Source organism: Archocentrus centrarchus, unplaced genomic scaffold (assembly GCF_007364275.1).
Source record: "Archocentrus centrarchus isolate MPI-CPG fArcCen1 unplaced genomic scaffold, fArcCen1 scaffold_80_ctg1, whole genome shotgun sequence".
In the NCBI taxonomy this organism is placed as follows: domain Eukaryota; kingdom Metazoa; phylum Chordata; class Actinopteri; order Cichliformes; family Cichlidae; genus Archocentrus; species Archocentrus centrarchus.
This window is the reverse complement of record NW_022060291.1, coordinates 323,691-351,531: the sequence shown is the minus strand read 5'-3', so window position 1 is coordinate 351,531 and position 27,841 is coordinate 323,691. Positions and strand designations below refer to the sequence as shown.

Genomic DNA, 27,841 nt, shown 5'->3' with positions numbered 1-27,841 from the left:
AGCTCCTTTTTCTGCTTGTGAAATTGCAGCTCTGCATGGAGGCTGCTGTCTGCAACATCCTGCAGTTATGAAGGGAATCTCATTATGTGGATGGTGCAGCTGTGATGGGCTGATACAGAGGAGCCAAACTCCTGGTTAAAGATCAGCCTCTACCTCTATCATCCCATCATTCACAAGTTAGAAGATGCTACAAAACCAGCTGTGGACACAGTCCCTGTTTTTCTTTTAAAGCCAGTGCAGAAAAAATCTTTCACAGTGAGAAATAAAATCAAACTGCTGCTTACAGACAGAGCAGAACTTCCTGAAACAGCTGCAATCACACCTGAACGCTAATTTCTGGTTGTGTGCATCTTGAGTTTAAATTAAAAGTTGTGCTAATGATGAAGAGGAGAAACCCACTCCCAGGAGTGGGTGTGGCTGCCAAGTGCACCTGTTCCTCATTACACTCACCTGTAGTTTAAATCCCCGGTGAGCCTCATCAGCAGAACACTGGACCTGTTCAGGCCTCGTATGCTTTGAGGAGATATTGATAGTGCACCTTGTTGGTCCTCACCTGCCCCGCTCTCTTCCTGTTGGAGATGCTTACCTGTGTTTGGTGGGACACTCACCTGTGTCAGAGTCTGCAGAAACAAGGAGAAACTCACGCACACTGAAGGAAGACTGAGTTCCTAAAAACTTGTTGCAATATTGAAACCTGCTGAATTTACCTGTGTTGACAGGTAAGTCTGCAGACCTTTCCCAGCTGCATCCTCTAGTGCAGGAGTGTCGCCTAGAAGTTACTTTTTTGATATTTTGCCTTCCCCTCTAATTAAGAGGGTTAAGTGAAATGTTTTTTAAAAAAAAGTAACTTAAAGGGCCAAACTGTATGCTATTTTTGACATCAATTCCAACACAGAAGTAGGGGGCGGGGCCAGAGGCACTGAGTCCTTCAGTCTTTCCTCACATTGTCTCTCCCCCCCTCAGCAGATGACCCCCTCCCTGAGCCTGGTTCTGCTGGAGGTTTCTTCCTGTTAAAGGGAGTTTTTCCTTCCCACTGTCACCAAGTGCTGCTCATAGGGGGTCATTTGGACTGTTGGGTTTTCTCTGTATTATTGTAGGTCTTTACAGTTTAAAGCCCCTTGAGGTGACTGTTGTGATTTGGTGTTACAGTAAATATAAATAAAACTGAACTGAATTATCAGTTCATTTATTTATGTATTGCTTTTATATCCAGTTTTTGTTTGACTTTCTTTTCATCGACTATATTTTAGTCTAATGAGCCATTAAACAAAACTTTAACTCTTAGAAAACAAAATGTCACCAAAGCCAAACAATTCAATTCAATTTTATTTATATAGCGCCAAATCACAACAAACTGTCGCCTCAAGGTGCTTTGTATTGTGGGTAAAGACCCTACAATAATACAGAGAAAACCCAACAGTCAAAACGACCCCCTATGAGCAGCACTTGGTGACAGTGGGAAGGAAAAACTCCCTTTAACAGGAAGAAACCTCCATCAGAACCAGGCTCAGGGAGGGGGGGTCATCTGCCGCGACCGGTTGGGCTGAGGGGAGAGAAAGACATGCTGTGGAAGAGAGCCAGAGATTAATATCAATTAATGATTAAATGCAGAGTGGAGTAAAACAAAGTAAATAAGGTGAATGAGAAACAGTGCATTATGTGAACCCCCCAGCAGACTAGGCCTATAGCAGCATAACTAAGGGAGGGTTCAGGGTCACCTGATCCAGCCCTAACTATAAGCTTTATCATAAAGGAAAGTTTTAAGCCTAATCTTAAAAATAGAGAGGGTGTCTGTCTCCCGAATCCAAGCTGGGAGCTGGTTCCACAGAAGAGGCGCCTGAAAGCTGAAGGCTCTGCCTCCCATTCTACTCTTAAGTATCCGAGGAACCACAAGTAAGCCAGCAGTCTGAGAGCGAAGTGCTCTGTTGGGGTGATATGGGACTATGAGGTCTTTGAGATAAGATGGTGCCTGATTATTCAAGACCTTGTATGTGAGGAGAAGAATTTTAAATTCTATTCTAGATTTAACAGGGAGCCAATGAAGAGAAGCCAATATGGGAGAAATCTGCTCTCTCTTTCTAGTCCCTGTCAGTACTCTAGCTGCAGCATTTTGGATCAGCTGAAGGCTTTCAGAAAGCTTTTAGGACAGCCTGATAATAATGAATTACAATATCCAGCCTAGAAGTAATAAATGCATGAATGAGTTTCAGCATCACTCTGAGAAAGGATTTCTAATTTTAGAAATATGCGCAAATGCAAAAAAGCGGTCCTACATATTTGTTTAATATGTGCATTGAAGGACATATCCTGGTCAAAAAATGACTCCAAGATTCTCACAGTGTTACTGGAGGCCAAAGTAATGCCATCCAGAGTAAGTATCTGGTTAGACACCATGTTTCTAAGATTTGTGGGGCCGAGAACAAGAATATCAGTTTTATCTGAATTTAGAAGCAGGAAATTAGAGGTCATCCAGGCCTTAATATCTTTAAGACATTCCTGCAGTTTAACTCATTGATGTGTGTCATCTGGCTTCATTGATAGGTAAAGCTGAGTATCATCTGCATAACAATGAAAATTGATGCAGTGCTTTCTAATAATACTGCCTAAGGGAAGCATGTATAATGTAAATAAAATTGGTCCTAGCACAGAACCCTGTGGAACTCCATAATTAACCTTAGTGTGTGAAGAAGACTCCCCATTTACATGAACAAATTGGAGTCTATGAGATAAATATGATTCAAACCACTGCAGTGCAGTACCTTTAATACCTATAGCAAGCTCTAATCTCTGTAATAAAATGTTATGGTCAACAGTATCAAAGCTGCACTGAGGTCCAACAGGACAAGAACAAAGATGAGTCCACTGTCAGAGGCTCTAAGAAGATCATTTGTAACCTTCACTAATGCTGTTTCTGTACTGTGATGAATTCTGAAACCTGACTGAAACTCTTCAAATAAACCGTTCCTCTGCAGATGATCAGTTAGCTGTTTTACAACTACTCTTTCAAGAGTCTTTGAGAGAAAAGGAAGGTTGGAGATTGGCCTATAATTAGCTAAGACAGCTGGGTCAGTGATGGCTTTCTAAGTAGAGGTTTAATTACAGTCACCTTGAAGGTCTGTGGTACATAGCCAACTAATAAAGACTGATTGATCATTTTTAAGATTGAAGCATCAATAATTGGAAAGACTTCTTTGAACAGTCTAATCCTGAAATTTCTCCTGGACACCCAGCGTGACTGAACACTGACTCCATCACTCATCATTCATACCCCCCAGTTTGCCATCCAGGACTTAGAAGTAAATGCTCCTCTGAAACATCTGTTTTCCAGATGTTTCACCTTCTGCAGTCGAGAGGAAAACCGAACTAACGAGTCTGCTCTGAACAGATGTTCTTTTTTAGTCTTTAACAATCAACTCTGAGATTTACAGGTGCGAATAAAACCCAATAAAAAAGGTGCACAGAAACTCAGAAACATAGAAAAACTCCTCTCCCAAAACTGTCCGGCCGACCCCCCCAACAGCTGTTATGTAACAAGAAGTCCATCTCCACATCAACAGTGGCATGCTTGGATAACACGTCTCAGTGGGTATTTCCACACGCTGGGGATTTTCAGAATGGCAGCAGTTTGAGGCTTGTTCGACTGTTTGATGATGATGATGGATTATATTCGCCGTGAGCTCGTAAAGCATTTTTCACAACACGATAGGAGGCATTTAATGTCTCCAGAGGCTCGTAAATTCTTTCAGCTCGCAGTCTTGCTCTGCACACAACCCCACTGTCTGGGTACCTGAGGTAACTTCCTGTGATGTGCACACAGTTGCACAAACACACATGCAGTTACTCTCTGTGTACACATGTCACACAACAACTTCCAGGCCTGAAAAATGAGCCCAAACCTGAAGTGGCAAAAATGACAGGGGCCAAACTGGGGGGGTTGCAGCAGGAGATGTCCACTGTGAAGGCTTAAAGTTGGAGGCGACCTCTTTAAACGAGGGATTTCTGTGAAGTATGGACCATCCAGTAAAGTTTGTGCTCCAGTTTTGGTGAGTAAAATTCTACTATGTTATTTGTATGAGTACGTGTCCATACTACTATAATTAATCACTATAATCAGAAATAGGAATGTTAGAGATATTTTACCTGTTAAAACATAAAGTTTGTTAGCATTCTTGGACTAAATGAATAAAACTTGCAGAGAAAAAATAAGTTTGTGTTAAACAGACTCTAATGAAACAATCAAAGACTAAATCACTTAATGACTGTTTCCCTTTTTATGGTTGTGCATGAAATCAGAGTTTGATCTGCTAAATCTGTGGCCAAATTAAATGATAGGATGATTTTATACTGTGTTAAAAAGGCTTCAGTGGCCTAAAATGTGCCAAGTCTGGTTGTTTAAGACCAGCTGGTCCAGGAGCAGTTTGTGGACAAAGAAACAAACAGGTGGAGACAGATGGAAACATTCACACTTTGAAAAGCTTGATAAAATCTGACTTTGGGCCAAAGTCAGCAAAGCTTTGGAGCATTTTAATGTCATTAGTATTTCTATACCTGCAGTTTTGTATCCTGGAGACCATTTAAATTAAAGTTCATCTAGATTCAGAATAACTGCCTGAACACGTGGAGGTGTTACCTGTTTGACTTTGCTGACACAAACACACCTGCACAGAGTCATGCGTTCACCACCTCCAAGGACATTAATGTCCACATAAACCGAACCTACAACTTAATGATGGAGATTTCTGTCCTCCAAAGGATACTGAAGCTCCACAGAACCACACATTAATGTTCAGACAACATAAGCTGCAGAAGCAGACACAGATATCACCCTCTGATGCTGTTAGACAGACACACATACCACAGTTTAAGGGTTAGAATGTCTTTGAAACACCAAACAAAGCCTTTCATTATAACTGAGACAACACAGAGACATTTCCCCATGTGGTGGTGAACAGGAGGAATGCACATCTGGATTTGTTCTGCACTGAGGGCTTGTTTGTGCGCTGCTGCTGCTGCTGCATGAAATCAGTCACAGAGCTCCATAACCTCCCTGGGATTGCTCTGATTGCTAGCAGATTGCTGTGGTCGCCTGCAGTTTGCATGGAAGATGCCGACTTCTCAGCAAACACTCACTGACTAACCACTGAGAGGTAATGATGTTTGAAAAAGTGCAACACAAACCAAAAAAATGGAGATTGTTGGCCTTCAGAGTAAAAGACATGTTGGTTTCAATGATGAGACTCAACTTTTCCTCTGAAGGCGACTGGTCTGCATTCACTTTTTGCAGCTTTACAGCCGCTTTTGCAAGTGCTTGCAGACAAGAATAGAATAGAATAGAATAGAACTTTATTGTCATTATACATACAATGAAACTGATCATTATACAACGAATTATATGACGTCATTCCGTCATAATATAACGAAACTGCGTTCGGAACAACCATCCAGAGAAGAACAGAGGAGATGGGTGTCTGCAGCCGCTGCCACACTGGCGCCGCTGCTACAATCAGTCCCCAGAAAAATGAAACAAACACACATCATGGGGTAGTTAGGTTAAAAAAAATTCATCTGGTACAATGCTAAAGATGAGCACCGTACCAGTGTCCAAAAAACCCACCTTAGCCAGGATAGCAATATGGTGGGGTAGGGAGGGTGGGAGGGGATGCAGACGGAGACAAGAGGGTGGGGGCATTGTGGAGCCAGATGCCAGCTCCTAACCAAAACAGTTTACTGATAGTGATGGAAGTTCATCAGCGGCCGTGGTACACCAGATCCAGCTCACACAAATCACAGAGAGGGCTGAGGGGAAGAGCGTGCATCACACATTGTCTCGGAGAGATATGATTACCAGGCTCAAGGCCGGCTAGGGAGCCGAATTCCTGATAATGCAGATGTTGTTTTGGAACAGGCTGCTTGTTTTTTCCAACAGCCTTCAGTTTCACTGGGAAACCCATTCAGTAAATCCAATATTCCAGATTCATTAGTTACCGTCCTCGCCGAACCGAACTTTATCTAATTCCTTTCACCTGCGAGCGCGTTCTCAGCTGGACTACCCGTCCGCTTACGGCTCAGGTCCACCAGGCTCTGAGTCTGAGTTTGTACGGCCCTGCACAGCCCATCCACCTGGGTCTGCAGCCTCGGCAAATGTCGAACTGCTGCCCAGATTTTCTGAATTTCTCGGTAAATCAGGTATCCTCCAAGCCCAAACAGAAGAGATACCGTTACCAAATAGCCGAATATGTAGACGTCTTCCACGTCCTCGACCTCCAGAGCTGAGAAGCACACAGGTCTCCACGAGCTCCAAGAATCGATGATGTAGCCGACGGGGTCTGTTCCACTCGGAGACGGAGGCTCCCCTTTCCCGATCTCATAGTGGAGAAAATTTGACCAATGGTGTTTGGTTTGCCAGATCCATGTTGCTTCTTAATCTTATTCTTATTCGGTCAGTGTGTGAGAGACACTCTCACAGCAAGCAGGAGAGATGGGGAGGGCAGGGAGGCAGGAGAGAGGCAGAATGCGACCGTCGCCGTCAGAGAGCAGGAGTGAAGTTGAGGTCTTCCATGCAAACTACAGCCAGCTGCAGCATCTGCTAGTGACCACATGAACCACAAGCTGGCTTTCCAACAAAACCCTTAGAGGGTGCACTTTCTTTTTACCATGACTGTAAATATGGCAGGCAACAAAAAAACCCTTGATAATTTCCAGTACTAAACACAGATTATACAAAACAACAAATAACACATTATAAATGAATTGTTTTATGAGTCTTCAAGGCTTGAAGCATTTAAACAAACACTGAAGCTGCATCATTTAAGTATTTGATCTTTTGGGCACCGACGAGGTCTGAGTGTGTGAATCAGACACGTCTGATAAAGTGCAGCAGAGGTGCAGCGCCTGAAAAGTTATTAAATACCAAGGAGGCATCAGCTGGATTTACTCTGCAGTCAGTCACAGAGAAAAACAGGTGCTGTGAAAACGCCGCCATCCATCATCTTCAGTGAATCCCAGCATGTTCCAATAAACGCCATACACCCCCCAGCCCCCGGGTATAATCTCTATGAACCATCATTAGCATTCCTCCAGTATTTCCCATGCTCTGTTAGCTTCAAACAATTAGCATTCTGCTCATATTTCTCCGATTGCTGTGACAGGAGGATTCCTCACTGACAGCTCCTTTCATTCACCGTGGGGCAGCTGAACGAATGTGAGCAGCAGGAGATGTCCACTGAGGAGCTCTTTCTTCTTCTGTGAGGCTCACAGTGTCTTCATTATTGGCTTGACAAAGAGCATCATCTGGTATCTTGTGCCCTTGTACTGGCTGTGAGCCCTGCCTCTGTTCTCCACACTGCAGAAATCACTTTCCCTCATTCATGTTTCTGAACACCTTCATCAAATCCTTTTTTAATTTATTTTGGGACACTGTTTTCATCTGAACTGGTTTTTCTGGTCTGTCTTCTCTTTCCATACCCTCTCTGTATTTCTGTATTTCTCATGTTTTCTCTCGCCACGCGTCCGTCCGTCACATGATGTAGAGGTGATGACATATGGGATGAAGGCTGTGCTAAAGCAGAGCAGGGCTGGACATGGGCTCCTTATTATCCCACATACACAAAGCCAGGGGGGGATACGGGCCCACAACGGGAGGATGTGAGGTGCTGAACTGCAGGGAGAAGGTCCAGGAGCCTCCACAATGCTGCTCCTGTACCCATGTGTTTTCCCACTGAGGATCAAACTGACCCTCTCTAACCTAAAATGACATTAAACAGCAACTTCAGCCATGAGTTAATTCTTCATACTTAATCTAATCCTGACCCTTTCACTCCAGCCTAAACCTGGTGTCTCAGAGCCACTTGGCATCATTTCTTGAGGTTTCTGATGTGGAATTACAACAGCATCACGTTCACAAACAGGCACTCTGTCACTTGCTCTTAAGTCTTTGAATAAAGAGTGAGGGTGTGCTCCTACAGACGCCTCTTTCAGGCTCCTTCATCAGGATGGAGGAGCGGGGTGGGCGTCAGTGTTTTGGGCATGTGAAATTTTCAGTTTGAAGTTTCTCCCACATGACAGAGATTAGGAGCTCAGAGATCTGCCCGTCTCCTTCCTCTGCTCTCTCACACATGTTTGTGTTGTTTAATGATGAGGAAGGAGGAGGAGGAAGGGGAAAGAGTGCAGGATGAAACACACATGCCGTTCTGTTCCCTGCAGGCTGTCAGACACATGAGGCGTGAAGGTGAAGGCTTCCCTCGGCTGCCTGATGCTCGCCTGGCTGCTTGAATTAAAGAATGGCTACTGTAACGAATGCTCTTTGAAGGGGTGCTGCAAAGCGTGCCACTGCACATGATGCACGGCTTCCCGGCGCTCCAGCAGGACCACAGATCACTTCCTGTTTGGAATCAGTTTTTGAAGGAAACAAACTCACATTTTAGTGCTCGTCAGGCCTGAAAGGACATGTCAGAAAGTGAACAACACCGACAATGAATGATCAACAAAATAATCTATTCCTATAAATTAGATTGCCCATGTTGAGTTAACGTGTGTCCATCTTTGATTCGCAGGTATTACCTTTAAGGCAGAATATCCAGTAACTGGGTACATTTATCTGTGAATGCTGTAAAATGATTGGTGTTAGCTCACAGCTGGTCTTGCTGGTAAAAGTGTAGCTGATGTTTGACTTCCTGTGAAGTGATGCTTTCTAAAAATCAAATATCATGTGATCAAAAGGCCTCAGCGGTTTGTTTGATGGTTTTTAATCAGGCACATGCTCTAAAATGAGTGCGGGTAAACTGATGCACATTCACGGCCTCTGCCTGAAGCTCCTTTAACCTGTGTTCTCTCTAATGGCCAGAAGGGGGCAGCTCCTCTGGTTTCAAAGTGTCCAGTAGCTCCTGGACATGTTGTTCATAAACTGCAGGTCTAATACAGAGAGACAAACAAGCACGCCACCTGCAGGGACCACATCCTCAATTTGATTCCTTGAAACAAAAATGACAGCTGAAATAAGTTTCTGCAGTTGGGAGAAGGCCTCAGAGTGAGGACTGCAGGGGCTCCTGGGCCGGGCAGAACCTCAAGTACTAATGAGAGGCGTGAGAACTGCAGTGATGCAGCTTCCAGCTCGTCCTCACTTCCACACATTTAATCAGGTGATGTGTTTTTTTTCGTGGACTCTTGTTTGAATCTCAGTGAATAAAAAGCTTCCTCAGAAAACAGCTGAACTCAAACACGTTAAGAACGAGAAGCATGTGAGGGATGAAAAGAATGATTTAGGGCTTTATCACAGAGCGGTGCAGCAGCGCGGGAGGTCCTGCCAGGCCTCTGTGATGGGCTCCTGCGTCACTTGGTTAGAACAAAAGAGCTCTTTGGTTGTGCTTTTGACCACAAATTTAATTACTCATAACTTTACTTCCAAGAATCAAACATGCAGCAGGGAACAAAGTGCAGAAACAAGTGAAGTGAAATCAGATTTGCTGGTTTGTTGAGTTCAGTCATAACCAGACACTCTGAATAATTGGATTAACAAAATAAGAATGAGAGCTTGAAGGCACCGAGTGTACGGGAGGCTGATGTATCAGCTGAGGGATTTCTGTCATCACTGCGCTGCTCACATCTTCTCTAATGTGTGGCACAACAGAAGATCACACACAAATCCAGCTACAAAAGAGAAAACATGAACCCGTTAACCCCTGAAAACAGTCAAATTCCATCCATCCATCCATGCTCTTCTGCTTATCCAATTCAGGGTCAAGGGGGGCTTGCGCCTATCCCAGCTGCCACAGGGTGAGAGTCAGGGTCACCCTGGACGGGTCTCCGGTCCTTCACAGGGCTAACACAACCATTCACACTCACACCTCAGTTTAGATTCACCAGCTGACCTAACAAGCATGTCTTTGGACTGTGGCAGGAAACCAGAGCACACAGAGGAACCTCACACAGGCAGGAGGACCTGCACCACCCACTGCACACCCATCATACTGAGCCTCATGCAAATCAGCATCCTTCATCATCATCATCCTTATTCTCATCCACCGCTGCGACCCTCTCTATCTCTATATTTGACCAACAGTCTCATTCAAACAAAAGGGATGAATGTGTTCCACTCAGTGTTTATTAGTACATCTTTATCTTCTTTAGGGGCACCACAGCAGATCATCTGCCTCCATCCCACACTATCTCAGTATCCTCTGTCACACCCAATGACCTCCTTCACTGCATCCATGAATCTCTGAGGTCTTCTTTCTGTTCCTCCTGCCTGGCAGCTCCATCTTCAGCATCCTTGGTCTAATATCTCCACCCTCCCTCCTCTGCAGGTCCAAACCATCTCAGCCTCTCTGACTTTGTCTCCAACCTGCTCAGCCTGAGCTGTCCCTCTGATGGACTAATTTCTGATCCAGTCCATCCTGGTCCCTCCCAGTGAAGATCTGAACATCTTCAGCTCTGCCACCTCCAGCTGTCTGTGTGTCAGTGCCTCCATCTCCAAACATCCATCACAGCAGGTCTCACTACCAGCCTGTAAACCTTCCCTTTCAGTCTTGCTGCTCTCCTTCACCCTGACACTCGTCTCCACCTGCTCCACCTTTCCTGGACTCTTCTTCACCTCTCTCGTGTGTTGCTTTGGATGGCTATCTACCTTCACTATCCCTACAACCTTCCCACCCGTCTCTCCCTCTCTCTCATTCACACTCTTCTGTCTCACTTCTACTAACTTCATTCCTCTTCTCTCCAGAGCATACCTCCACCTTCTCCTGCTCTCACTACAGATCACAGACCACTGCAAACAAGAAGGAGCTCAGAGGCAATCCTGTGGAGCACACGTGCTGACAATATTCACATCACCTGTTCAATCCCAGCTTCAAACTCATGATCCTGTCTGACTGTCTTCACCTCCACAACACTGTTCACATCCTCTTCCTTTAAGATTCTCCTACTCCATGTCTCCTCCTGTCTAACACCATGGTAGAACAGCTTGAATCCACCTCCAGTGCTCCTGCACACCTTCTCTCATCACCTCAGCAGCCCTCTCCCTTTACCAGCCACAGTCCCTGCATTGAGAGTCCTTACTCTCACCTCCACACTCCTGCTTCTTCTCCTCTCTCAGTACTGATGAACACATCTCCTTTCCTCTTGTTTTTGGCCCACTGTAGTACAGGTTTCATCAGCACCCTGCTGACCAACAGCAGAGTCATTGTTAACCTGACTGATCCAGCATGGAGACGGGACGGCACAGTGAAGTGATATAAGCAGTTATCCATGACTGAGTATTATAATGTCTATGATTTTACTTTAGGTATTTGAAGTACATTTTGATGCCTTCTGTAGTATTAGTAGTATTACTCCAGTATGAGTCTAAATACTTGCTCGCTGCCTTGTTAAACACTTACTGAACACCAAAGTTCAATGAGCCTGAATCTGTGCCAAATGGTTTCTGTACTGAGAAACTGTTGCTGTATTTGTATTTGTGGGTCACAACCGCCTCCAGGGCACCACCCCCACCCCCCACCCCCCGTACCCGGGACTCTCCACCTTTGGTCTGAGAACTGTTGGAGCCCCTCGGAGGAGAGAAACCTAAAAAAGTCCAGTTGCCTTTTTCCAAACTCCGGAGACGACCACGACCTGAATGATTGTGGACCCACACAGACCGACCTCCACCCTGTTCTCGATCCCTTCATGGTGGAAATGTGACTGTAACATTAATAAAACGTTCACATGCTCTGATATTTAAAAAACAAACTGGCCAAGCTTTGATTGTCCATCCCTCATTGAGAGAAGTCTGCTGGGAGCAGCGCCTCTGCTGCCGTTTCACTTCCACATCCACCCAGTGAACGATCACAGCTCTATCACAGCACGCTTCAGACACTGTCCATCAATGAGGAAGCACGCTGTTTCACTTTGCTCTCAAACCACATCCATCCTCCAGAAAAACTCCCTCCCTTCACTGACACCTCACTCCTTTCCTTTTCCGACTCTCACAGAGACCCTGAACACATCACACAGGACACACAGTGTTTCTCTGCTGGCTGCAGAAATCAGTGATAACTCGCAGTGTGTTTGCTGAATTTAGACACTCTGTGCTGAAAGTCTCTTTACTTGCCTGCCTTCAAGGAGGTCAAAGGTCAGGGTCTAGCTTCAGGTCAGCACCTGGTTTTGGAAGGCAGATGTTTGGAGTGATTAAAGTCAGCTGCAGCTAATCCTCTTTGAATGATCATATTCTAATACTCAGATGTGATGGAAGCTCAGGTTTGAGCTCTTCTTATTTCTGATGCCTTTATTACCAAAGACATGTTTATAGAAAGCGAGTCTCCTTAAACTCACACATGCAATAATTTATGAAATTCATTTATTTTTATTCATGTCAAAACTTACAGTTGCCAGTTTATTCATTATCTTGCTGTGAACGTCATACAGTTGGCATGAAACTTCACTTTAAGCAGTAAGCAATTACTCTCAAAACATATCTTAATAATATAAATCAGTAGCAAAGTAATATCCACCCATAATTCTTATAAGTCTTGAACACAGCACCATGAGTGTCCAAAGGTCTGGACCTGAGTAAATGGTAAATGGACGGGTACAGCATGAATCATCCACACAAACACTTCCTTCTACAGCCGAGAGCTTTCCAACATTCACACGCCGACGGCTGCATCGGAGCAACTCGTGGTTCTCTTGCCCAAGGATACGCTGGCATGCAGACTGGAGCAGCCGGGAATCAAACCACCAACTGTCTGATTAGTAGGAGACCTCCTGAGCTACAGTCACCCTGATGTTGAAGACTGGATTTATAATTCAGAAGTTCCTGTTGTTTCAGGCAGTAATACACCGGGAATGATTCACAGGAAGTGAAAGACTGTCATTTTAATGTGAGCGGCTGATGGGAGGAAGGTCGTTATGATGGCTCATAACAGAGTCCAGCTGTGTGTGTGTGTGTGTGTGTGTGTGTGTGTGTGATGTCATGTGACTGTCACATGACAAACGTTCCTCCCAGCATCACCTGAGGATTTGAGCACTAACTCTGCATGAAGAGGTGAAAGTTGGCTCTGGTGAACTCCTGATGGATGGTCTCTAACAGGAAGTCATCCTCCTGTTCTCCACCCGTCCCTCCTTCTCTCTTCCCTCCTCCGGCCGCCGTTCGGGCGGACGGGGGCGGCTGGAGCTCAGGTGTGTAGGTGAAACTGTAGGAGGTGCGATAAATCAGTCCATCCTGCCGGACGAGAGAAAGAGGAACGGTGACGATGCGCCGGAGACAGCGCCAGCCGTCACTGAGGACCGAAACATCGGGAACAACGCAGAGCAGAGATTTAGGAGACCTGAGAGGACAAAGAAGCACGTGACAGGAAGAAAGGGTGATGATGTCACAGATTATCACCTGATGCCTGGCACAGATATATATATATGGTCCCGTCCAAATAAACACACTGAAGTCAAACTGTGCAGTTGTGTTACAGAAAGAGACAAAAATAAAAAAGTACAGTGAGAAGAATTTGCAGGAAGCTGCTTTGAGGTCATAAAATATGAAAAACTGAATAAATGTGCGGCTGATATGAGGTGAGACAGCAGACCCTGTGAACGCCCGTTCATAAGGTATTTTACTTGAATCTGAATTGCACCTCTGGCTCTCCTGGTGGGGACGGATCACGTTTCTAACTGGCTGCAGCTCCTCGTACAAACAGCACATTGTGGACGACCGTGTTATTCAAACCGCTGCGGGAATGTTTGCAGAGTCTCGCGGCGAGCCGCTCTCAGCCTGAGACCCTGACTTTCGATGCCTCAGCACTTCAGGTGTGGGATCTGAGGTGATGCTGACCTCAGAGGGGCGGTTTTTGCTTCGGGATGCATCACATGAGATTCTGTGAGAGGACGTCTGAATGTCACGTTCACGGAGCCCTTCTGTAAATCACAGACGCCCACATAACAGTTAGAGAGGGGACCGCTCCCCGTGAGCCCAGCCGAGCGCTCCTGCTGATGCTCGGCTATAACATAAGCCCCTTTATGCCGCGCTCTGCTCCAGTCTTGGCTCGGTCTATCAACACCGATGAATACGGGTAAAGAGGAGAGTTTTCTAAATTGATGTCATAACTGTCAAGAATACTTCCAGTCAAAGTTTTGGAAAAAAGTGTCCTTCCTATTTTTCCAGAATTCCAGCCTTAAAATATGTGGAGTGTTTCTTTTTCTAAACAAGGAACAAAACAAACCAACAAAGAGTGAAACGTGGAGCTGAATGAAGGCAGAAAATTAATAATTATTCTGAACTGTGAATCACAGAAAGCTGCTTCAGTGCCTGTAACAGGAGCACTTCAACCTAATAATTATATTACCTGATGACTTCACTTTGGACAGCAAACTTCCTCCTTTAAGGACACAGATGATACTCAACAAAAATGTAAACGCACAAACACAAACGGTTAATTTAGAATAACCTAACACGTCCTTTAACCTTCCCTCCAGGAGGACTGGATCAACATCCCACAGTGATGTCTGTGTGTCGCAGATGTGTGAGCGCTGTGAACTCTGACCTGTGAACACCTGGACTGTTGCAGATCTGAAACACTGGCTGCTAAAGAAGCCTGAGATGGTACTGAGCGTATACACACAGTGTTGAGTTCATAGATTGTTGATTAGGAAACTCTGCATTTATCTTTGTGTTGAGTGTAGATTATGTAATCCTCTGTAATCCACAGTTATGATCTAATCACACGTTCTTCATACTTGGAAGTTACTCAGTGTTTGTAATCCGCTGTGATCCTGTAATCGATTAAAACCCAACTCTGAAACTTCACATGTATAAACTCTCGCTCCCTCCTCTTAACTCACTTGTACATGGTCTCTGCTTCAGTGCTGCCAAACCACACTTTGAGATGAGGACTGAAGTTTTCTCCGTTTATCTCCAGCATGGCGACGTGCCCTCCACCATTCACCTGCAGGAACACACACACACACACACACACACACACACACACACACACACACACACACACACACACACACACACCACACACACACACACACACACGAGAGGTTCAAGTGCAGGACTGTTCCTCATAAAACCAGGTTCCCAGGAAGTTTCTGGAGAGCACCTGCTGTCCTCCACTGAGAAGAACAATTCATCAGGTCTGATGTGTTAGCAAAGCCCCTCTATCTTATTTATATAGCACCAAATCACAGCAAAGGCTCTTTGTATTGTGGGTAAAGACCCTACAATAATACAGAGAAAACCCAACAGTCAAAACGACCCCCTATGAGCAGCACTTGGTGACAGTGGGAAGGAAAAACTCCCTTTTAACAGGAAGAAACCTCCAGCAGAACCAGGCTCAGGGAGGGGGGGTCATCTGCTGAGGGGAGAGACAGAGATTAATAATAACTAATGATTAAATACAGAGTGGAGTATAAACAGAGTGAAAAGAGGTGAATGAAAAGAAACAGTGCATCATGGGAACCCCCCAGCAGCATAGACCTATAGCAGCATAACTAAGGTTGTTAAATTAATCACACTCTATACAGTTTGGTTTTAGGTCTAATCACTGAACTGAAACTGCATGCTGCTATTTCACTGAAGTCATTAAGGTAAATCTCAATAAGGAGTACAAGTATGAGCGGTTAGCCTGCTAACTGTGGTAATAACAAACAGCTCCAACAGCAAACTCTCAGCCCAGCGGCGATCATGCTCTGGCTACAGCCCTGAATAATGGAGGGATTATATCCTTAAACGTAGTTACAGCACTTTCAGAAAGACTTCTACTGTAATGAACTTTAGTCCTTCTGCTGTGTAATCCATTAAAGTAAATATAAATGTTACTAAGAAATGATCAGACAGGAGGGGTTTCAGGGAATACTGTTAAATGTTCAGTTTCTATGTCAGAATGTTGATTCATTTAAACTAACATATTCATCCTGCTGTAACCAGGTTTCTGTAAGGCAGAATAAATCAATACGTTGATCAATTATTAAATCATTTACTAATAGGGACTTGGAAGAGAGAGACCTAATGTTTAACAATCCACGTTAATTGTTTTATTCTTTGGTGCAGTTGATGAAGCTGTATTATTTATTGTTTTGAATTTTTATGCTTAAATAGCTTTTTGCTGATTTTAGCTTTGGTTTTTGGTGGTCTGGGAGCAGCACCGACTCTATGGGGATGGGGTTTTGGGGGGATGGCAGGAGGAGAGAAGCTGCAGAGAGGCGTGTAAGACTGCAACTCTGCTTCCTGGTCTCAACCATGGGTAGTCAGTTTTTAGGAGGGTTAATAAATTTGGCCAGATTTCTAGAAATGAGAGCTGCTCCATCCAAAGTGGGATGGATGCCGTCTCTCCTAACAAGACCAGGTTTTCCCCCAGAAACTTTGCCAATTATCTATGAAGCCCACGTCATTTTTTGGACACCACTCAGACAGCCAGCGATTCAAGGAGAACATGCGGCTAAACATGTCGCTCCTGGTCTGATTGGGGAGGGGCCCAGAGAAAACTACAGAGTCCGACATCGTTTTTGCAAAGTTACACACCGAGTCAATATTAATTTTAGTGACCTCCGATTGGTGTAAAAAAAAAAAAAATTACCATCATAACGTGAAATCTTGAGTTAATATCTCAGAAAGGAACGTCGTGTCCTGGTGACCCAGAAGCAGAAGGTGGGGGGGCATCAGCTGTCAGCAGGTCGACATGAACGCACTGATTCATATCTTCGTTGTTATTCATTGAAGGCATTCGAAGCTGAAGAGCCTGTTTGTTCCTGCTTCTCAACACTGGCAGCTCACTGATGCTGTCTCTACCTGCTTCCAGGTAACAAAGTTTCTTCCTGATTGGCACTCAAAATTTCAAGTTATTAACTCAAATTTTGAGCTGTCTAATTTGATATTAGTTTTAACTTTATTAAGACTCGGATCAGGTCAGAATAATAGCTGTAATGCAGTACTTGGTTTATTGTATCTTCTGAACTAACACAGGACTTTTTATGTTGGAAGAACTTTTGTTCCTGAAGTATTTGGACTGCCTCGTGCTGACTGAGAGGAGCGGTCTGCTCTGCCTCTGTCTCACTGCTCATTTTGTTTAAAACATCGGTTTAAAACATCGACAGGACGTGAGAACCTCGGCGTTTGTCTCGGTACTTCACCTCTAACCCGGTGACAGCAGGAAACGGGCTCACTGGGGTCGTGATGCAGGTCAGACCGTGACTGAAGTTGAACTCTACGACTTCCACCCCGATGATGGTCCAACAGGATCCGTCATTCAGCATCACTTTGCTGGGATCTCTCACGCTGTACGGGGCCTGAAGGGATGGAAAAGATGGAGGAGAGCATTTAAAGGAAGGAGCAGAGGAAGAAGGTGAAGAAGGAGGAAGGAATAAACAAAGGGAGGTGGAGAGGTAGAGGGCAAAACCAAAGCTGGGAAAGAGGATAAAGCGTACCTGGTACTGTATGATGGCGTCGTTGGTTAGACACAGGTAGGCGTGAGGACTGTCTCTGAACTGAAAGGCGCATTTATGGAGCTGAGAAACCGGCTCGTCCACATCTAAGATGGCGTGCTGCTTGTTGACCTTTCGAATCACCTGAAGGCATCAATGAGGAGAACTTCAGCTCCAGCTTCATTCTTTCAATAATTAAAATGACATTTGCCAATAATGACTAAATCATTGCTCTCAGTTTCATTAGAAAAACAAACCTACAGAACTGGCAGGTCATCATTACAGCACTGAGACTCATTCTAGCAGCTCTTTGAGGCTAACGTGCTAATGTGGCTTCAGTGACAACGATACTGTGTGTACATGTAGATGCTGCTGCTGCTCATTGGAACAAATGCGGCTGCCACACAGTAAAGGTCCAAACACAATTAAAATCATAATTCAGTGTATTTGCAACCCGTTTGTTCCAAATGTCAGCACCGTGTTTATGAGAGATTTATCATCGAGGGAAATAAGAAATCAGCCCCAGTAGGATTTAAAGATGTGAGAAACAGTGAGAGTTAGTGATGCTTGGAGCTGATCTTGCAGGTGGAGACATCACATTAAAAACTTTTGATTGTGCTTACGGACGGTTTCTAGTAATAAAAGAGCTTAATCATCACTTTGCAAACAGTAGATTTTCACCACCCTCTCACATCTTACACACAAAAAAATAAAGGTAAATTTTTGTACCCAAAAGGTACTTTTATCAGGAAAGTTCCCTCTAAGTACAGAGATGGACCCTTGGGGTGATTTACTGTGGACCATCAGAGGTACAAAATCACTGGTCAGAGCAAATGGTACAAAAGTGTACCAGTAGAAGTCAGTGTTGGGTGGGGTGTTTCCTCCCAGACGACAAAAAAGGCGCCAGAAATGTAAAATGGCGGACTCTCCGGTTTTATGCAGCCTGTCCACCGAAGAACTTATTCAAAAAATATCTAAAGCTGGAATAAAAATGAATGAAGACGAGGCAAGAAGATTCAGTGGTAAGTAATCTGACCTATTCATATTCATGGTCTAACTCAGTCTCCATTCATTTAAAATTTCAGACTAACATGCTAACAGTACCTAGCATGTTGTGTGCACAGGGCATTACCCAACTTCTCTGCAATTTCAGAATATTAGTATTTTAGTGAAGTACTATCACAAGAGCTAAGTAATTCCATCTTTTTTGTTAACTACTTTGTTTGGGGCTTGTATTAGCTGTGGGGTCTCCTTTAAAGCTCCCTTCAGCTCAGCTACACCATCTATCCTAAAAAAAAAAACTCAGCGAAATTTACTTGAACTAGAAGCTGCATTTCTAGCTTTTGTTATTTTGGTTAGATTTGAATTACTAGCTGCCTTTAACAATAATAATTGACAATGTGTTTGTGTATTCTACGGTGTATTGATGAGGTTGACAGAATTCACCCTTCAACATCTGCCATCTGTCAAGACGGCTTTGCTGGTGTCTTGCCAAATGTACTTAAGCTTGCACAGGGAAAGTCTGTGCTGGCAAAACAGCACTATGACACAAGAAAAGATGCCCTGGCTGAAGATCTACCAGGTAGTCACAATCATCTTGCTAATAAATGTGAAAGTAGATCTGCTGTAGTTACGCTCTGTATGATTTTTTTTTCTTTTTTTGCATTTGAGGAATCGACTTAAGGGCTGGACTCATCCTCCTGCCATCCATCTTCAGAGAAAAGATTGAACACTACACCACTTTGGGAAAGGTAGGCATCTGAACTGTAGTAAGATCTTGTTCAAATAAGTGAAGAGGAAAGAAAAATGACTCGAGTAAGGAATTATTTTTACTATATTGATATTTTGATCACCATTTAACATATTTAAAGTTGTATTACTTAATATTTTAAACTTGTAAATTAACACTAAGGTTTTTAAATTATTTTACATAAATTAATTGGAACAATGTCTTTTGCTGCTTGGTTATTTATTTATTTTTTATTTTTTCTTAATTTATATAGAAAGATGCTGCTACAACACCCTGTCCAACCATTCAACTGGTGGATAATAAGTGGAAGACGGTGATGACCAGTGCCGGGCCCAGTCTGGTGAAAGTAGAGTAGATGTTATGTCACTGCACGAGCCTAAGTGAAGCCTTTATAACAGCCTTCAGTATATATTTTGTTTTCAACATTACATTCTTCTGTCTTCTGTTCACTTCTTGTTTTAAACTGAATGAACTGATTTTAAATTATACATTTTGATAAATAAAGAATATTTTTGTGAACCTAAGGGTTTGTTTTTGTCTCTCAAAGGTACCATTAGCCATGTCGCTCCAGCTGTACCTCATTGGGTACATAATTTGTACCTTTGTAATGGGTACAGTATTGTACCTGTACATAAAGGCACATATTTGTCACCAGAGGTACAGAAATGTTCTTCTAAAGGTACAGACAATAAGGTACAAAATTGTTCCTAGATTTAGAGGTACAATGTTGTACTCCACTAGGGTACAGCTGGAGCGACAAAGCCTTCGTACCTTTTTAGGTCCATTCTCGTCCCTCTATTTCTTAGTGTGTACTGTGGTCTTATATAATTACATATTACATTTATTACTGAGGGCAATAAAGCAGCTTTATAAATAAGGCAAAGTGTCTAACACACCTTAAAGTAACACGAGCCCCTAAAACCCACCCAAACATACGCAGCACCTCACAGATGTACAGCAAGCAGAAACGGAGCAGTTCAGCTTTTAAAAGATGTCCGTCGGCCCTGCAGTCTGGAGGCTGCACAGTGAATTAGCTTTCAGGCACTGAGCCCAAACCTCAGTGTTAGGACACTTAAATGTACCCCACACCATTTCAAACACTTCGTCCTCATCTGTAAGTCTGCTGATGCTGCTCAACGTTTCTTTACATCCACCTTCACCTCTTCAGTCCCCGAACGCCGACCACAACCAGCAGCGCCGAGAGGCTCGTCACGCCAACTCTGACTTTCTTTAAGCAAACCCTGCAGCAACTCCAAAAACACGTGGAGCTGGAGTGTGTGGGCAAACCTTCACCATCTACCAGCAGCTGATGACTGCAGTTTAGGAAGTGCAGAGAAAGGTCTGCTCAGCAAAATGTGATGGACTCCAGTACGGAGGTTTGTCTAAGTGCAGCCTAAACTGGACGGATAGCTTGGGCATTAGCAGGTTATGCAACACCTGCACAGACACACATCTGGAAGTCATACAGCACTGAGTAGCGATTATTCCTTAACTGATTTTATGGTGAAATAATTAGAGGAACTGCAGACTGCACCCACTTTTTTCAGGCCTTCCCGCCTATAGATGGTCACACAGAGCTTCTTTTGTTAATGAGATATTGAAAAGTCAACAGCGATTAAACCAACTTATTTCCAGGAATCTGCTGTCTGGCTACAAACACTTGAGCAGTGTGTGCTTGCAGTCATTTACACACAGATGCTCAGTAAATTAGAAGGATTTTCCCACTTTAATATTCTGGGATGAGCTCGGGGAATTTCAGCTCATGTCAGGACTCCTGCATCTTCAGGGTCATTTTATTTCAGTGGTCAATCATTTATGTGTATTAATCAAACTAGGAAATAGATTTAGGAACATAAACTGTGCCGAACTACACCGACTACAGCGGAGGGTTTTAAACTTTAGCTGAGTGCTGATGTGAGGATGAGTGACTGCACACATGGTGTACAATACTACCTTCCTATTAACATTTGGTGTGTGTGTGTGTGTGTTACCATGGGTGGCAGAGCCACTCCGGACTCCGTGCACACTAACTGGACCACACAGCCGTAACAGATGAAGCCTTCGCTCAGCACAAAGCTCCCTTGGTCAGCACACTGGTGCTCCACTGCACACACACACACACACACACACACACACACACACACACACACACACACACACACACACACACACACACACACACACACACACACACACACACACACACAGTGTGAATATGAATGTGCACACTCAAAGTCATTTTCAGTTTATTTAAATCTCATCCTATGAACAGAAAGATGAAGACAAACAGAGTATGTGGGTGTGTGTGTGTGTGTGTGTGGTGGGAGGTCTGTGCACACAGGGCACTGTGTTAAATAAATAAGCTCAGAGATCCTTAAATTTGTTCTTCCAGAGGTGAGTGAGGAGGACTCACACAGTGACTGTATTTATGGAGGGCGGCTGCACAGCGAGAAGAGACGTCTGCTGACCGCAGGTCTGAGCCTGACAGCAGCAATGGCCCCCGCTCATCCATGAGTCAGAGCCTGTTAAAAACTGCAGCACAATCTGCAGCTGTATCTGAGTTCTCACAGCAGAGGAACCTCTCCACATCACATGGGGTGGCTGTAGCTCAGTAGGTAGAGCAGGTCACCTACTGATCGGAAGGTCAGGGGTTCGATTCCTGGCTACTCCAGGCTACATGCCAATGTATCCTTGGGCAAGATACTTAACCCCAAGTTGCTCTCCGACCGTTCCGTCGGAGTGTGAATGTGTGTGGATGTTATATAATTAAAAGCACTTAGCTTAGTAAACATGGAAGTGCTTGTATGAATGGGTGTGCATGGGTAAATGTAAAAAATGTGTTGTATAAGCGCTTTGAGTGCTCTGACTGAGTAGAAAAGCGCTATATAAGAACTAGTCCATTTACATGCTCTTACTCCTCTGTGTGGGTTTAGGTGAGGATGCTGGATGGGTACCACAGGGAGGAGGCAGCACCAGGACTAAGTGTCGGTTTTGTTTGGGGACCATCAGATACGTCCCACCCGGTGAATTTTTATACCCCACTTTGCACCGTTTCTGCATGCATTGATGACAGATTTGAAGTATAATGCAGTAAAGGCCTGGCAGGTTTGATATAATTAGTCTCATCCTTTTTCATTCAGTGCAGTCATTTTACTGAGTGTGACAGCAAACACAGATTTCTTCAGTAAACTCACAAAAACCTTCTGAACTTCAAAAAGAAGCTGAGAACTGATTTTTGAGAAGAACCACGTTCACAGCAGAGCTTCACCTTTTTCTTCTTCTGATCATATTTAGGTAATAAAAAGGTGACTGAAGAACAAAGATGTGCACCTGTCGACCTCACCGCTGCCTCGCTCAGTTTTCATTCTGCTGCTTCTTTCACCTTTTATCGGGCTTTGAATTCTCACCTGGGATAATCTGGGAATTCCAAAGACTTCCAGCTTCCTCACATCAGCTCATTCCTCATGTGCTCCTCCCCATCATCTAAATATGCCCACCGGATCCAGGAAATCAATAAAATTGCAAACCAGTGGTGACCTCACAGTGGCTACATCCATCCTTCATATTACATTCACAGTCTGTGGGTAATTATGGGATGTCTGCACTCTACATGTTTAACTCTGCTTCTCACCTAAAGTCAAACCATTTAATCACAAACTGGCAACATCCTTTATACAAGGTGTGTGTGTGTGTGTGTGTGTGTGTGTGTGTGTGTGTGTGTGTGTGTGTGTGTGTGTGTGTGTGTGTGTCTGTGTGTGTGTGTGTGTGTGTGTGTGTGTGTGTGTGTGTGTGTGTGTGTGTGTGTGTGTCACCATCACACGTACCCATGGTGATGGTAAAGGCCGTCCACTGTCTGGCGCTGGCGATGAAAGCTCCTCTGTCCACTGAGAGGTAACGAGTGCTGACGGTCTGAGAGCGCAGACGGTTAAACAAAGCCACCCTGGAGCACGATGAGATACACACTGAAGACACACAAACAGAAGCAAAGATGAACTGTGTGTGTGTGTGTGTGTCGAGGGTGACAGTGTGGATCATGCTGCTGTTGCTGAGAGAAAGAAAAACACACCATGCTGCAGGTTTGATGACAGTCGTGATGAAAATGATATCCTGTATTTTAATTTTCACTCTCTCAGTAAGTAAATGCATTTAGCATAAATAGAAACTAAACATTGTTCTGTCTCATGGAGCAGAAACTGCACTCCTTTGTTTCACCTGTTTACTCTTAAATATGATTTCAGCTGCTTTTCTGCCTTCTGAGAAAGTTTGGGTCCAAACATCTCCTGTGCAGCTGCATGTTTCCTGTGTTCACGTTTTTCAGACTAACGCTGGTACAAATACAGGAAATGTTTCAGTGTGTGGGACGAGGGACAAAAACACAGTGCAGTCCACCTAAAGTGGGACCTGTAGACACAAACACACACATGTGGTTTCTCACTGCTGATTCTTCTTTATAGGCAGAACTACGTCACATAAACACTGCAGAGATAAACAACAGCCAACAAAACTCTCAGTAATTTACTGAGAGTTTAAGTTTAACCCCCAACTCAGGTTCATCCATGGGCACCATCACAGCTTCTCTCCTGGCTGTTAGAGTTTCATGATGATTAGAATGAAGTTAAATATCAAAGATGATGTCAGTTTATGCTGAGTTGAAAGACACATTTGAAACACTGATTTGTTGGATTGTAAAGTAGAATAAAACTCACAGTCAGCATTCTTCATGGACTGCCTCTTCTGCGAGGGTTTGGAGATGACTTTGATCATGCGGCTCTGGAAGGAACCCACTTCCTGTCTGTTTCCCAGGAAGAGGCGGAGCAGCAGGCAGAAATGCTTCCTCTTGTCCTGATCGGAGATGAACAGCGACTTGGCGCAGGCGAACATCTGCAGATGCAGAAGATGGAGCGTCTTCAGGAATGTTTCATTGAACGAAACTGGATCTGGTTACTTTTGTTCTGCTTTGTGTTTAAAGCTGGGCTGCAGCGCTGAACAGTAACACAGAGGGAGGATGTCTGTGTCTCTCTGTGAGCAAATAAGCGAAAGGCCGGCGACGTGTTTACAGCAGCGCCGCTCTCCTCCAGACACGACTGTTTGTTGAGTCAACAGAAATAAAAGGTTCACGGAGCTGCTGTTCACACAAACGTCATCGTTCACTCGACATCGGCTCAGAACCAGAGTCAGATCTGCAGCTCCTCCTGATGCTTCTCACTGTGGGTGAAGAGTGATGCAGGACAAGCAGAGATATTCTCCTGCTTCCTTTATAAATTTGTGGACTTTCCCTTTAATATTGCTGCAGTTTCACCAAAAAAACCCAAAACAGAGAACAGCTCGGCCTCACCAGAGAAACAACGACCTGTTATAAATGTGTATAAGAGCTCAGACACACACACACACACACACACACACACACACACGCACACACAGAGGATTAAGATAAGGAGAGGACACAGCTGAAGGACGTGTTTGTGTGTGAAGGAAGCAAAACTTCATTCAACAAGCAGCTGAGGCAACAACCTGAACACAACTACAACAACACAACAGGAGGACTCACACAGAGACTCTGTGGAGGAAGAATGAGGATCGAACCCTAAACACAAAGTGAAGGTAACAACAGCCTGAGAAGAGAGCGAGGCAGGAAGCCGACATAAAGCCAGCAGGCAGATTCCACCATTATTTAAAATGCACACTCAGATTCTTCTAATATTCTTTTAGAGCCTCATGTTATCAAATTTCACTTCCAGGAATCCAAATGTTAGAAATCACATAAAATAATATTGTGATATTTAAGGTTTGAAAAGTAAGAGCAATGATTTTGGTCAAATTCATCTATAACTTTGCATAATTCTTTAAACCTTTGCATGTGTATTATTAACATGATGTTGATATTAAACATCAGGATTATGGTAACATCCCTGATCAGTAATGTGTGAAAATAATCAACTCTGTAAGTCTCTGAAGTCAAAGACGGGGATGGATCCCATCAGCACCCGTCAGTGAACACCTGCAGCTGACTTCAGAGGCTCGTTAAGGCGGGACGAAGGTCGGCGTAAATTTCAGAAAATTGGTGTCTGTCAGAAAAGGACGGACAACAACAGACAGCACAAAGGTTGGCTGATGGCGTCACATCTCTCACCCTGGAGTTCGGCTGTTCATCAAAGACCAGTTTGAATGTGTCTGCCTGAGACTGGCTGGAGCTGTCCAGACACATGTAACCACACAGGCGAGACACGGAGTCTCCACAACCGGCCGCTGCAGGGGGAAGACAAGGAGAAAGAAAACAACACAACAGATGGATGGAAGCCCACAAAGAAGAAGGTAAAGCGTTACAAACTGGACTCCGATTTATTTATCCTCCTGGGACCCTGCGTCCACATACTGGGGCAGTACATTTTGGCTTTGCTTCACCTTATACTTCATTGTGCTCAAAACTATTTTATACTTTGTTAAGTCATGTTGTTTTTGTTGTGTTATGCTATAAAATAATCCCAGTGTCCACATCTGAGGACATTTTTTTTCTCACAAAAGTATGTAACAACCATGTAACAAAATACAACTTCCTGTTCAAAGAGGAAGCTTAGTTTATATACATATCAGGTCCATCTTATCACAAACAGCAGCTCGGGTCTCAGGAGGTTAAAGTTGACTATAATCATCTTTATTTACCTTTCAGATGGTCCTGCATGACTTTCCATCCAAGGCCACTGATGTAAACACAGGGAGGAGGGCAGAAGAACCTGCAGGTAATACAGAAGCACAGCAGACTTTACCGCCTCATACCATTAAACCCAAATCACGTGCTTAAGGTTTTCTTCATGTTTAAGGTTTTCTTCATGTTTAAGGTTTTCTTCATGTTTAAGGTTTTCTTCATGTTTAAGGTTTTCTTCATGTTTAAGGTTTTCTTCATGTTTAAGATTTTCTTCATGTTTAAGATTTTCTTCATGTTTATTATCTCTTAAATGCAGATGATGCTTTCATTTAGTCAAAGATGCTTGTCCTGCATCCAGCTCTCAGCAGTCATTAGACAAACTCTGCTTGGCCAATAATTAAGCAGGTTAACATGCAGCCAGTTCACAGCCTGAGTACGACAGCGTGGGAAACACACTGCAACAAATACACCGCAACAAATGAGCAGATAAAATGATTCACTTCTTGGTTTGAATATATGTGCTTCTATTAATCTTACAAAGCATATTACAGGGTGGAATATGACAACATATTTGCTGTATATTAAATTTCCTATTAAAAATAAATAATAGCAGAGCTATGATTGTGTGTATTACCTCTAACATGCAGCCCTCATCAAACTGGCTGCAAATGAAAACCTTCAAAAGTGTAAATAAACTGAGAAATGATTGACTAGCAGCAGGTATGAGCCTCTCCCTCAGATCCTCTAAAGCCTGAAACAGTCAGCCGTCTCCAGTGGTAGAAAAAGATTCTGTGTTGAGTTTAATGAAACAAATTTTCTGCTGCATGTTTATTTGTCTGAAATAGTTTCTTTCTTTTTCTCATTATGAACCTTTTCTCGTTGCCGTAGGACTTCTGAGCGACCTTGGCGTGCAGGATGGTGACACTCTGGTCTGCGTGGGCTTCGCCTCCCGCTTCTCCTGATGTTCCCAGTAACTGACAGCCTTGAAACCCTGAGTCCCGTCTGCTGATTGGATGACAATGATGTCAGTCACAAAAAAACACAACATGTACTGTATTTGTGAAAGGATCTGAAACTGCAGTTCCCATAACGGCCACTTGAGGCTGGATGAGATGGTGAGTCAGTCCTAAACTGTCCAACGTTACAGCAGAACTGAACATGCTTACAGCCCAATACAAATTAACACAACTGCATGACAACTGTGCAGTGTGTGAGTTTTTGTATCTGTGGTTGGATTTTATTAAGGCTGAAATGCTGTGCACTCAGCTTTAAACTGCATTAAAGCTGTGACCCTGAGCTGCCTGCTACAGGCCTGTTCATACCCCACAGTCACTGAAACGGACCCGTCGAGTGTGTTTGTGTTGTTGGTGCCTGCAGTGCACAATGTGATCTTCTACAGAGTGATGGTAGCAGTGTTTGAGGTGGTTTCCTCCACAGCAGTGAGTGTTCATTGTAGCTAATATAAAACCAGTGATTATAATGCAAATACAAAACAGAGCTGACTATTTTGAACTGTGGAAATTTAAATTACATGATTTTGCCACATGCAGTAAAAAGCTTTGAGTAATTATTGTAATCTCCATTTTTAAACATCCTTGTATGTTTGTTGTACCAAATTATTTTGCTGCATTTTTATCATAAGACAACAAAGCAACGCAGCTGCTTTAATAACAGCTTTAAACTGACACATTATTACATGTTCAGTGTGAGCTCATTTACATTTTTGAGACTTTTTTGTTTTTGTTCATTCCTCCTTCTGTGTGATCAGATTTTAAATGTGACTGAACAGCAGGCAAAAGGCTGAAAGAAGGAGCTGAGTGGCCCCGTGCAGCTCCCCTAACAATAGCAGCTGTCACATTAGCGCTGCTTTCTCCCTGCTGCAGCGATGTAATGAGGAGCCAGACACAGAGTCACGACCCCGGGGCCCGCAGTCTGGAATGCTACTCATAATGAAGGCTGCCGACTCGAGAGGAGGCGAGGAGGAGAGGAGGACAGGAGGAGAGGAGGAGAGGAGGAGAGGAGGACAGGAGGACAGGAGGAGAGGAGGACAAGGAGGAGAGGAA

At 43.9% G+C, this 27,841-nt stretch overlaps 1 protein-coding gene across 1 annotated transcript in view; it reads right to left on the bottom strand.

The window, feature by feature from the left end:
* Positions 1–12,471: 12,471 nt before the first annotated feature.
* The window catches only part of rbpjl (recombination signal binding protein for immunoglobulin kappa J region-like), a 19,435-nt gene continuing 4,065 nt past the window's right edge, over positions 12,472–27,841 (bottom strand). Inside the window, exons 2-11 of the mRNA XM_030725840.1 lie at positions 26,649–26,780; positions 25,796–25,866; positions 25,266–25,381; positions 23,842–24,016; positions 22,960–23,097; positions 21,127–21,239; positions 17,389–17,529; positions 17,095–17,250; positions 14,803–14,906; positions 12,472–13,298 (exon numbers count right to left, since the gene is read on the bottom strand). Coding sequence (XP_030581700.1) covers positions 12,998–13,298; positions 14,803–14,906; positions 17,095–17,250; positions 17,389–17,529; positions 21,127–21,239; positions 22,960–23,097; positions 23,842–24,016; positions 25,266–25,381; positions 25,796–25,866; positions 26,649–26,780 — 1,447 coding nt within the window. The 3' untranslated portion in view covers positions 12,472–12,997. The remainder of the gene's footprint in view (positions 13,299–14,802; positions 14,907–17,094; positions 17,251–17,388; positions 17,530–21,126; positions 21,240–22,959; positions 23,098–23,841; positions 24,017–25,265; positions 25,382–25,795; positions 25,867–26,648; positions 26,781–27,841) is intronic.